General features: G+C 39.1%; 1 protein-coding gene across 1 annotated transcript in view; it reads right to left on the reverse strand.

Moving 5' to 3' along the window:
- The window catches only part of NOX1 (NADPH oxidase 1), a 31,111-nt gene extending 20,329 nt beyond the window's left edge, over window positions 1–10,782 (reverse strand). The window contains exons 1-2 of the mRNA XM_016943719.4: window positions 10,491–10,782; window positions 7,111–7,206 (exon numbers count right to left, since the gene is read on the reverse strand). Coding sequence (XP_016799208.3) covers window positions 7,111–7,206; window positions 10,491–10,535 — 141 coding nt within the window. The 5' untranslated portion in view covers window positions 10,536–10,782. The remainder of the gene's footprint in view (window positions 1–7,110; window positions 7,207–10,490) is intronic.
- Window positions 10,783–13,358: the final 2,576 nt, after the last annotated feature.

The raw sequence follows: 13,358 nt of genomic DNA on the forward strand, positions 1-13,358 counted from the left end.
GCTGCTTCATTTCACCATCTAGCACGTGAGCAACTGACCCAGCCCACTCATCTGAGGCCTGCAAATGAACAGGGCTACAGCTGCCTCTCCTCTCTCTCAGTAGCTAACACCATCAGGCCAGGCTCTGTTTGCAAAATACATAAAACATACTGAATTTAATATTGAGTTGAGAAATTCCCATGACAGTAGTTGGGAAATGTTTGACTACATTTATTAACATGAAAGAGAATAGGATTTAATGATTACATGTTAGCAAAACATTCTATGGCTGTAACATTTTACTTAATACTCTTTATTATAATTTTGTTATTTGTCACTTGTAAAAGAGTCCTAAGGATCAGATATAGATATAGATATAGATATAGATATAGATATAGATATATATTTTTCTTTTTGAGACAAGATCTGGCACTATTGCCCAGGCTGGAGTGCAGTGGCGAGATATCGGCTCACTGCATCCTCTGCCTCCTGGGCTCAAGCCATCCTCCCACCTCAGCCTCCTGAGTAGCTGGGACTACAGGTGTGCACCACCATACCCAGCCAATTTTTGTATTTTTGGTAGAGACAGGGTTTTGCCATGTTGCCCAGGCTGGTCTGGAACTCCTGAGCTCAAGAGATCTGCCTGCTTTGGCCTCCCAAAGTGCTGGGATTACAGATGTGAGCCACCATGCCTGGCCAAGGATCATATATACCTTTATTTGCATTTTAAATAAAGCTCATACTTAGAGGTACAATTACAGATGGTATTTTATTCTTTTCTGTATTTTCTAATATTGCAGTTATAAGCACATAAGAGTTGTATAATAAAAACACTTAAAATTTTTAACCAATTCTATTTAAGATGTCTTTAAAAATTGAATAAAGTTAGTCAAGACTAGCAAACCTCTTAGAGCAAAATTTTTAAACAGGTAGATATTTGAGAAGGGAGAACTTCAGAGGAGCAAAATTTTAAGCTGATTTCCTTGGGTGGCCAGGCAGCATAAATCAAGAACAACCTGATCCAGCAGTAGAAGCTGCTAGCAAAGGAGACAAGGAATCAATGCTTCAAAGAAGCATTTAGCCCAAAAAAACAGGCCTTACTAGGTATAAGCTGGACAGAATATGCTTAACTCCATGGCAGCTAAATCTGACTTCTCTCCTCAACTCTGTACAACTGGTCTCTGAGTCTACTTCATGAACTTGGGACTGCTATGGAGTGTGACAATGTTGTAGTAGAGGAGCTGACAGCAGCAGCCAGGCAATTTTTGTTGCACTTCTGCTGACTGGCCAGCCTTACATTGTGTGCCTGTCAAAGACTTTCTAAAAGGAGGGGTATGGGTTAAGGTTAACAATTTCTTGGGCTTTTTGTAATTATCTATGAAGCACAAAATTGATTTTTCCTCATATCGTAAACCCAGGAACATGTGATGTTAGTTTAATAAGCCAGGACAAGATCTGTCTAGTATCTATAATGGCTAAGAATGTCAGGCAATGTGGTGAACAAAAGCTGCCCTACTGTTTTCCATTTCTGGCTTTTCCACATGACCTGTGTTTTCTCCCTCTGCTGAGTCACGCTCTGACTGTTTTTGGTACAGACAGCCTGTTCCACTTCTGAGTAAATTTCCTCTGCTCATCTCAGAGATCCTGCATTTCCACATTGGTTCCCACTACTTGCTTATTTGAATCACAGAGATTTCTTAAAGCTAAAATTGGCAAGTGAATTGAAAATATAGGACTATAATTTCACAGTTCCATATTCTGTGGTGGCTATCTGTATAGGATGAATTCTTTTTAGAGAAAACATTTTTTCCTCATTGCAGCACATTTAAATACGCCAATGTATGTTCATTTCTCTAGATCTCCACTCACTGGTGTTATAATTGAACTCCTGCTGTCATTAATGCATAATTGACTATGGATTTAAACTTCTTCCTCTGCTGCTTATCTGCTCTACTTCATAGTGAATCAAATTGTTATCTGTATTTTCCCAAGGTGAGCAGAGCATGAATTTAAGAAATAACCTGTGGAATGTTTAAATAAATTATGGCATATCAATGCAATGAATTGTTATTCTCTTAAAAGGCTGAGAGCTCTATGCAGTGATGCAGTGATGGTAAATGTTTTAATGACTAGCTTTTTGGGAGGAAGGGGATTCTTGATTTCCAGCATTTGCCAATTTTGATGATGTAAATACTCCCACCATGCCAGATTTCAAGACACTAACTTGATGTCATTGAATACCACTGAATGCAGAGTTGGGAAGAGATGCACGCAACTGGCATTGCAACCTGGTATGAGCTGGTTTCAGCACACCACTGGTTAGGCACTCACATGGAAAGATATCTGAGGCTGGGAGCAGTGGCTTACGCCTGTAATCCTAGCACTTTGGGAGGCCGAGGCGGGTGGATCACTTGAGGTCAGGAGTTTGAGATCAGCCTGGCCAACATGGTGAAACCCCGTCTCTACTAAAAATACAAAAAATTAGCCAGCCATGAAAGTTCGCACATGTAATCCCTGCTACTCGGGAGACTGAGGCAGGAAAATCACTTGATCCCAGGAGGTGGAGGTTGCAGTGAGCAGAGATTGCGCCACTGCACTCCAGGCTGGGCGACAGAGTGAGACTCCATCTCAAAAAAAAAAAAAAAGAAAGAAAGATATCTGAGATATATTAACATAAGCAATTTCCAGCCAATATCTACAAAGTGATCCCTTTTTTGGTTAAAACAAAAAGCTGTGTGTCTTATTATATGTGTTTACCCAAACTCGTAGAACTGTATACCAAAAAACAGCAAATTTTACTATATGAAAATGAAAAAGTGAATAAACGATAGTACCCACCTCAAAAACAAAACCTACGTGTCTGATACATTTGTGAGCTTATGTCAGTGTGTGTGTCTCTGTGTGTGTGTGTGTGTGTGTGTGTGTGTATCTCTGGGGAGTAGGATGGGAGGGAGATTTTCACATTTTACTTATACACTTCTATTCGGTTAGCAAAAGTAATTGCGGTTTTTGCAAACAGTTTTAATAGCAATAATTTTTGCACCAACCTAATATATGGTTTAATCTCATTGGAAGCAGCATTATTGATAATTAAGGTTTTAAAATAGGGATTTAAAAAATGAAATGTCCTACAGAGTGGAATAATGGACATTGGAGACTACAAAATGTGGGAGGGTGGGAGGGGAGTGAGGGTTGAAAAATGACCCACTGGGTACAATGTTCACTATTCAGGTGATAGGTAACTAAAAACCCAGACTTCATCACTATGCAATATATGCATGTAAGAAACCTACACTTGTGGCTGGGCATGGTAGCTCACACCTGTAATACCCGGCCTTTGGGAGGCCGAGGTGGGAATATTACTTGAGCCCAGGAGTTTTGAGACTAGCCTGAGCAACACGGAGACCCCATGTCTACAAAAAAAAAAGTATTTATTTATTTATGTATTTATTTTTTGAGACAGAGTCTGGCTCTGTCGCCCAGGCTGGAGTGCAGTGGCGCGATCTCGGCTCACTGCAAGCTCCGCCTTCCGGGTTCACGCCATTCTTCTGCCTCAGCCTCCCGAGTAGCTGGGACTACAGGCGCCTGCCACCACGCCTGGCTAATTTTTTGTATTTTTAGTAGCGATGGGGTTTCACCGTGGTCTCGATCTCCTGACCTCGTGATCCGCCCGCCTCGGCCTCCCAAAGTGCTGGGATTACAGGCGTGAGCCACAGCACCTGGCAAAAAAATGTTTTTAAATTATGGATTTAAACTTCTTCCTCTGCTGCTTATCTGCTCTACTTCATAGTGAATCAAATTGTTCCCTGTATTTTCCCAAGGTGAGCATGAATTTAAGAAATAACCTGTGGAATGTTTAAATAAATTATGGCATATCAATGCAATGAATTGTTATTCTCTTAAAAGGCTGAGAGCTCTATGCAGTGATGCAGTGATGGTAAATGTTTTAATGACTGTGGAATGTTTAAATAAATTATGGCATATTAATTAGCCAGGCTTGGTGGCGCACACCTGTGGTCCCAGCTAATCAGGAGGCTGAGGTGGGAAGATAGCTGAAGCCTGGGAGAGTCGAGGCTGCAGTGAACCATGATCATGCCACTGCATGCCAGCCTGGGTAACAGAGAAAGACCCTGTCTCAAAATAAAGAGAATGAAAACAAAGAAAGAAAGAAGGAAGGAAGGAAGGAAAAGAAAAGAAGAAAGAGAGAGAGAAAGAGAGAAGGAAAGAAGGAAGGAAGGAAGGAAAGAAAGAGAGAGAGAAGAAAGAGAAAGAAAAGGAAGGAAGGAAAAGGAAGGAAGAATAAAGAAAGGAAGAGAAAAAAGAAAGAAGGAAAGAAAGAGACCTGCACTTATACCCCCTACATATATAAACAATTTTTAAATAATTTTGAAAAAAAAATGTCCATGGGACATCAGCATAATTTATTTTTGTGCTGCTGACATTTTGGTCATGTAGTAATCAAGCTGTTAATAACTAGTCACATTTATTGCATCATTCTCTTAGTAAAAAGCTATTTTTAAAGCAAATTAATACCTCCTTTGGAGTTATAGTTTCTAAAGAAGGATCAAGGATGAACATTTAAAATGGAAAACAGCAGGGTGAAATAAACCATGAACAGAACGTTCAAATTAATTGTGACCTCAACATGGATTCTTTGATTATGGAGAGAGAAAAAAGCATTTTTTAAAAGGACAAGCTGTCTTTAAACATGTACATTGGGAAGATACCGAAAGCTACTGAAAAAATGACACTGTCAAGATGAAAGTGATTTAAAATCCTCTATCTGTTATTGCATAATAAACTAGAGGTAGCAGTCAAATATGCTCTTCTAACCAGGCAGCATCCGGGTTCATTAGCCTGTGAGAGAACCATCCTCAACTCCGTGCTTCCTCCTGGTCACCTCCACACCCCTGTGCCCTACCCACTCCCTCCCTCTTCTGTTTTTGATCTGCCACTTCCCCAAGCTTCTCAGGTTCTGTAACCTTGACCTGAGCCCTCCTTTCTGCAGGCCTTGAATTCTGTAGCACCCATGAGACTCCCCTAAGTATCCCTCCTATTTGATAGAGAGGTATGTTTCCATGACAGCAGTGTTTTCAAGTTGTGTTTGTTTTTTCTTTTTTACTTTCCTTTTTTTTTAAAAAAACCAAACTCTTTCTTAAAATTGTAAGCAGGTGTTCATAGATAGATATAGGCTGCTTTGGTTGAAATAGGGGCAGGAGCCTTAATCCATCTTGAATTGATTTTTGTATAAGGTGTAAGGAAGGGATCCAGTTTCAGCTTTCTACATATGGCTAGCCAGTTTTCCCAGCACCATTTATTAAATAGGGAATCCTTTCCCCATTGCTTGTTTTTCTCAGGTTTGTCAAAGATCAGATAGTTGTAGATGTGCGGCGTTATTTCTGAGGGCTCTGTTCTGTTCCATTGATATATATCTCTGTTTTGGTACCAGTACCATGCTGTTTTGGTTACTGTAGCCTTGTAGTATAGTTTGAAGTGAGGTAGTGTGATGCCTCCAGCTTTGTTCTTTTGGCTTAGGATTGACTTGGCGATGCGGGCTCTTTTTTGGTTCCATATGAACTTTAAAGTAGTTTTTTCCAATCCTGTGAAGAAAGTCATTGGTAGCTTGATGGGGATGGCATTGAATCTATAAATTACCTTGGGCAGTATGGCCATTTTCACGATACTGATTCTTCCTACCCGTGAGCATGGAATGTTCTTCCATTTGTTTGTATCCTCTTTTATTTCATTGAGCAGTGGTTTGTAGTTCTCCTTGAAGAGGTCCTTCTCATCCCTTGTAAGTTGGATTCCCAGGTATTTTATTCTCTTTGAAGCAATTGTGAATGGGAGTTCACTCATGATTTGGCTCTCTGTTTGACTGTTATTGGTGTATAAGAATGCTTGTGATTTCTGTACATTGATTTTGTATCCTGAGACTTTGCTGAAGTTGCTTATCAGCTTAAGGAGATTTTGGGCTGAGACAATGGGGTTTTCTAGATATACAATCATGTCATCTGCAAACAGGGACAATTTGACTTCCTCTTTTCCTAATTGAATACCCTTTATTTCCTTCTCCTGCCTAATTGCCCTGGCCAGAACTTCCAACACTATGTTGAATAGGAGTGGTGAGAGAGGGCATCCCTGTCTTGTGCCAGTTTTCAAAGGGAATGCTTCCAGTTTTTTCCCATTCAGTATGATATTGGCTGTGGGTTTGTCATAGATAGCTCTTATTATTTTGAAATATGTCCCATCAATACCTAATTTATTGAGAGTTTTTAGCATGAAGGGTTGTTGAATTTTGTCAAAGGCCTTTTCTGCATCTATTGAGATAATCATGTGGTTTTTGTCTTTGGCTCTGTTTATATGCTGGATTACATTTATTGATTTGCATATATTGAACCAGCCTTGTATCCCAGGGATGAAGCCCACTTGATCATGGTGGATAAGCTTTTTGATGTGCTGCTGGATTCGGTTTGCCAGTATTTTATTGAGGATTTTTGCATCAATGTTCATCAAGGATATTGGTCTAAAATTCTCTTTTTTGGTTGTGTCTCTGCCCGGCTTTGGTATCAGAATGATGCTGGCCTCATAAAATGAGTTAGGGAGGATTCCCTCTTTTTCTATTGATTGAAATAGTTTCAGAAGGAATGGTACCAGTTCCTCCTTGTAAAAAAAAAAAAAAAAAGAAATAGGAGCAGGAGCAGGAGGAGGAGCACTGCCCAGTTAGCCTTCCCCTCATACCCTGTAGGAACACCTGAGTTTCTGGAAACCAGTTTGAAAACAACTGCCTAATAGTTTTCTTTATTGCATGTTTCCTTTATTGGGTCTGGGTAGTGTGCCCTAGATGGGGTTATCAGATTTATTTAATAAAAATACAGGATGCTAAGCTAAATTTTAACTTCAGACTTTTTAAAATAAATATTTTAGTATACCTGTGTTTCATACAGTATTTGGAGCATACTTACATAAAAAAATAATTTGTCATTTATCTGAAACTCAAAGTCAGTTGGGCATTCTGTACTTTTTCTGGCAACCCTAGCCCTAGAGAATATCAGGGCATTGGGTCACAAAGAAGCTGGAATCAGAGATAAGGAAAACAATAGAGATTCTATCCGTGACAACCGTGATACTCACCCCAAGGATTTTTCTTGTGTAGTAGTATTTGTCGGCCTTCTCATATTTCAGGAAGGCATCCACAAACAGGAAAACATTCAGCCCTAACCAAACAACCTAGAGGAAGAAAAAAAAACATGCAAAGAATAAAGTGAAATTTGAGTATGGGAAGGAGTAAATAAGGGATAGGGATAGCAATAGTGTCGCCGTTTTGGCTATTTTGTGTTTACCTGTTTTCATTTTAAATGAGTGCAATCCTGCTAGTATCTAACTGGCTTTCAGAGTGAGTTAGCACTTTGAGACATGCATTAGACTAGAGCAGGGTCAGCAAACTGAGGCCCATGGCCCATTACCTGTTTTGCCACAGCCTGCAAGCTCAGAATTGTTTTTTATATTTTATATTTTCAAATTTGCTAATGGTTGAGAAAATCGAAAGAAGAATATTTTGTGGCATGTGAAAGTTATATGAAATTCAAATTTCAGTGACCATAAATAAAGTGGTATTGGAACTTAGCCACTGCTACTCATTTCTGTATTGTTTATGGCTGTTTTTGTGATACAATGACGGAGTAGAGTAGTTGGGACAGAGACCATATGGCTTGCAAAGCCTAAAATATGTACTATCTAGATTTTTACAGAAACATTTGCCATTTCTTGGACTAGAGCATTCAAACTGTTGCACCTAAAAGATGGCAATAAGTGAATAAATGGATATCTGAAGAAACAAAGAACAAATTTAGCACCTATAACAATACCTAACTGAAAAGAACTAAACCATTCCAGATGGGCCTGCCTTTTTAATTACACCCTGACACACATTTTTCTGTTTTCAGATTGTGAGTCTTTTTTCAAATTAATCTATTTTTCCTTTGGACTTGTTTGAGCTCTTAAGACTGCTTTTGCCTGTTCCAAGTTCTGTCTCTGCACTGGCTAAAGGTGAAATTTGGAACTCACTGCCCATTGCCTTGAGGACCAACCAGCTGGTCTCTAGCCCAAGTGTGGAGGTGCTAGTCTGTAATTCGACAGGTCTCCAGGGCGCTAGTATATATCCCTCGCCCCACAGTATGAGTCAGAACCATCTCAGCACAACAGGCAAAGGGCCTTTAGCCTAGGACATGGCCTATTCAGACTCCCTAGATCTAGACCACTCACACACCTTTAGTACTATAATATAGTGATTTAAAGTGTGATATTGGAGTCAAGTTGTAGCATCACCAATTAATAGCTCTATAATCTCAGACAGACATATGATTTAAATTTTCTAAACCTCAATTTCTTCACCTGCAAAATGAGGATAATAACAGGACCTACTTTATAGTAATGCTATGAGGCTTACGTCAGATAATGCGTGTAAAGTGATTAATGCAATGCTTGGGGCTTAGTAAGAGATCAATAAGTGCTAGCTACAGAGTTGTGTCACCACCGAACCTGCTTTACCAATCAATTTCTTCCGGCCTCCTTTGCTCAGTTACCCTTTTCCAGAGCTGAGTGTCTTCCAGAGAAACGTCTTTGAAAGAAAAGAAAGTCAACAGTCACAGACACCTCAAGAATTTGGAAGACAGAGGAGAGAAGTTTATTTAGAGGGAGCAGAAATATTTCTGGATCACAAAGAGACACAGGGGCAAATAACTGTGTCAGCCCATCATCAATTGTAGGCAAGGCAAATGATGAAATACAGTGATATCTAGGAGTAAGGCATTCCATTCCCCATCTTAGCTGTCATTTCCTCCACTATGAACGACAAAGAAGGTAAACTACAAGACCTGGGAGGAAGGAGGAATAAAACTATTTTTAAGTAATTTATTTTTTATTTAAAAATCAGTGCATAGGAGTATATGTCAGAGATAATGAGAAGTCTAAGCTTGCCAGCTGGTTTGGTGGGGGATGAAAATTCAAAGCTAGAGAGTTAAATGTGAGTCACCATCATAGCTGGTAAACTCTCCCAGCAAAAAATAAGAGAGGGGGAAAAAATGCAGGTAAACGTGGATTTCAGAGCTAGAAACACCCTTATATTTGTATCTAATCTAGTCACTTTATTAATCCCCTGCTCCCCTCCCCTGCCCAATTCCCCCCACCTACACACCCACAGGACCTGAAGTCTAGAGAGGATAAATAATTTGATCGAGATCACCCAGTTAGTAGCAGAATTCAAAGTACTTGCCAGGTTCCCTTTCTCCTAAACTAGTGTTCTTTCCATTGTAGTGCAAAAGGAACTCAATATAAGGCATTGAGCATTTAAAATATGTCATGGGATAACCTGACAAAATAAGCACTTTTGTTAAATGTAAAACAAACAACCCTCCAGGGAAACTCCACATATTTTTCCCTGGAGCACCTGGTCGGGGGGCGGGGGGGTAGACAGGAATAAAAAGAAGCATCACACCTTCTCTCTTCTGTTTTGCCTGTGGGACCCAAAAGCAAAACAGGAGAAAAGAGAAAGAGTAATGAATGAAGATCTAGGAAAGTGAGAAAGGACACAGGGAGCCCCAGGCTCAACTGTGGCTCAGAAATGGAAGAATGAGAGTGGAGAGAGGTGTTCGAGTGTTAGGAGAAAGGGATTGTGCATACAAAGGGTGATAAAGGGGTTCTGGCCTGAACGTCATTGGGGAGCTGGGTTCGAGTGATGCCAATTCAGTCAATCCATTCATTGTGTGACATCTAGGTCTTATTTTCCTTTGTACAATCAATAAGTTGGTTTACATCTGCACTATGCAATGCCACAGCCACTACCCACATGGGGCTGCTGAGCACTTGAAATGTGGCTAGTCCTCACTGAGATGTGCTGTGGGTATATATACACATCAGATTTTAAAGACTCAGTAAAAATAAAAATATGTAAATTATCTTCTTAATATTTTCAATATTCAATACATACTGAAAGGATTTGTTGATATGTTGGGTTAAATGAATTATATTGTTAAATATTAACTTCACCTGTTTATTTTTACCTTTTCGGTGTAGGTATTAGAAAATTTAGGAATTACATTATGTGGTTTGCTATATTTCTAGTGGTCAGTACTGGGCCAGATGATCTCTAAGATCACTTTCATCTCAAACATTCAGTGACTTTTTGAAATCTTGATGGGACCAGTATAGGAAAGATAGAGAGAAATCAGCACTCATGGTAGTAGTTAGAAGTGAGATGGAAGAGAAAGGGAGATGACAGAAAATGAAAACAGATTGAAATTCCAAATACTTGTGATTTGACAACATGAACAATTGCATGTTATTTGCCTCTGTCCTCTCATCTGACCCACAGTTGTATTTTTTAACTAACTGGTCTTGATGAGCCCAATAATCGGCATGGAATCATCTTTCTCTTTCAAATTGCTTTACAAATATTAAAAAACATGATTTCTCCTTAATCCTTCCTAATTAATAGGAAGTCAAACATCACTTACCAGAAACAAAACTGAAAACCAGTGGTTAACCACCCAGTTTCCCATTGTCAAGAGGTGGTTTGGAGCCCTTCTAGGCAACAGGGAAGATTCAGCAATCCGGATTCTGGAGAGGTCCTTCAGGAATGGAACATTTGTCCAGCGCAGGGTCTGTGAGTCTTTAAGATGTGAAAAACACACACCTACCCCAAGAGTTCCTGGGAATGAATAAGTTTATTCTGCCTTCCTTCTCTGGACAGAACTGTGCTATCAGCTTAGATAGACCAGCCCTACCTATGAGAACCACAAGGGTTTTACCTGTGGGGATTTTACTGCTTCAGGAAATAGCAACATTCTTGGATGAAAATATTCTCTCTCATCATCTTATCAACATGACCTAATATGAAGCATTGCCTTCCTAGATAAAAGATTTGCTAAAGTTTCTCATAAAAAAGATTATTAGTCTGGGTCTGTAAACAGATTACTTCAGGAGAAGTAGGGAGGGAAGCGTGTGTGGTAAGGAAGCTGTTTCAAAGTGCACTTTTCAAACTGTTGCCACATCTGCCGGCTGCCATTTGGATTTCAGCCTGGCTAGCTCAGAAACTTTAGCATACCAGTTCCCCTGGAGGATGATCCGTGGTTGACATATATGATGATGGCTTTGGGGAGAACTTGACTGGCTGGAAGGACAAGTGAAAAGAAGGGCCAAATAGAGCAAGAGAAAATTTAACAAGTATAAAAGTACACTTTGGTTCAAAATAAACAGAGGCAGAGCACTCAAAAGAATGGAGATGATTGTCTTCTAGTATGATAGATTTACTAGAGTTGTATGTTCAGCTCTGGGCTGATTAACTAGAGTTGTATGTTCAGCTCTGGGCACTGATTTTTTTTCCCTTTTCTAAAATGGTGAAATATACACAGAAGAGTATATAAAACATACATATGTAACTTAAAGAATAATTTTAAGGAATAAGTGTCTATGTGTTCACTACTCAGATTAAAGAAAATAGACTATTTTTCTCCAGTATCTTAAAGCTCTTTGTATTTCCCTCCCTGATCACATCTATCTTCTTCCCCTCCTCTACCCCACCGGATGTAATCACTATCCTGAAATTTGGGGTAATCATTCTGTTATTTTTCTTTATATTTTTACTAACTATAATTGCATCCTTAAGCAATATATTGTTTAGTGTTTCCTGTTTTTGAACTTTTTGTAAATGAAACCTGGCAGTGTGTATGTATGCTTCTGTGGTTTGCTTCTTTCAATATTGGGTTTTTGAGATTCATACATGTACATGTAATTGCAGTTCACTTACACTGCTATCTAACATGCCATTGCATGAATGAATATACATTAATGTATTCATTCATCCTACTACTAATGGATATGATGATGGAACAATGTTGTTCGAATGTCACACATATGCTACAGTTTCTCTAAGGTATATACCCAGGAGCAAAATTCCAGGGTCCTGAGATTTGCACATATTCTACTTTGCTGTGTAATTCCAAACCCGTTCCGAAGTGACCACCTAAATGTATACTACAGAGAGTTATGAATGAGAGTTCTACTTCCTCTACATGCTTACCAACCCTTGGTATTTTCCAGACTTTTTTGTTTTTATAATTCAAGTAAGTGTGGAAAACTATCGTATTATGATTTTAATTTGCATTTCCCTGATTACTAATGAGTTTGAGCATCTTTTAATTCAACTGCTGGCCACTTGAGTTTTCTCTTTTTAAAAGAGCCTATTCTGAGCCTATTCTACTTTTTGGTCTATCTTTCTATTGGTTTTTCTTTTGCTTTTAGATTCTTAGGGTTCTGTTTATAATCTTATACTAATCTTTTATTGCTTACGTTTATGGCTTGTCTTTTCACTCTCTTAATAGTGTTTTCTGATAAATGGAAGTTCTTAATTTTAATGCACTCTGATTACCAGTCATTTCTTTTATGATTTATGCATTTTATGTCTTGTTTTAGAAATCCATCACTACCCAGATATCAAGATACTCTTTTATATTTTCTTCTAGAAATTTTATATTTTTGCATTTTACATTTATGTTTTGAATCCACCTGGAGCTGATTTTCATGTATGGTATCCAATTTACTAGTTTTAAATATGGAAAACGAATTGCTCCAGCATCATTTTTGAAAAGTACTTTTTATTTTTATTTTTATTTTTTTGAGACAGGGTCTCACTCTGTCACCCAGGTTGGAGTACAGTGGTGTGATCTCCCTTCACTGCAACCTTCACCTCCCGGGTTCAAGTGATTCTCATGCCTTAGCCACCCGAGTAGCTGGGATTACAAGCAAGCGCCATCATGCCTGGCTAATTTTTGTATTTTTAGTAGAGACAGGGTTTTGCTGTGTTGGCCAGTCTGGTCTTGACCTCCTGGCCTCATGTGATCCACCCACGTGGGCCTCTCAAAGTGCTGGGATTACAGGCATGAGCCGCCGCGCTCAGCCATTTTTGAAAAGTACTTTCAAAAATATACTTTCTTCGCTGATCTAAAATGTCAGTTCTATTATATATGAAATGTCTATATACACGAGTTTGTTCTGCAGCTCTCCATTCAGTTCTTCCATGCCACTGCCTTAATTACTAAGTCTTGACATCTGATAAGACAAGTGTCCCCACCTTGTTCTTCAAGAGTGCTTTGGCTATTCTTGGCTTTTTGTTTGTTTGTTTCTTTGTTTTGGTGGGGGGGGTTCTGTGTTTTGTTTTTATTCTTGGCCTTTTTCATTTTCATGTAAATTTTATAATCAAATTCTTGCGTCTCCTTTGTTATATTCACTTCTTCTTTTTTTTTTTTTTTCTTTGAGACGGAGTCTCGCTCTGTCGCCCAGGCTGGAGTGCAGTGGTGCAATCTCGGCTCACTGCAAGCTCCGCC

The sequence above is a fragment of the Pan troglodytes genome, chromosome X (genome assembly GCF_028858775.2).
Source record: "Pan troglodytes isolate AG18354 chromosome X, NHGRI_mPanTro3-v2.0_pri, whole genome shotgun sequence".
NCBI lineage: Eukaryota > Metazoa > Chordata > Mammalia > Primates > Hominidae > Pan > Pan troglodytes.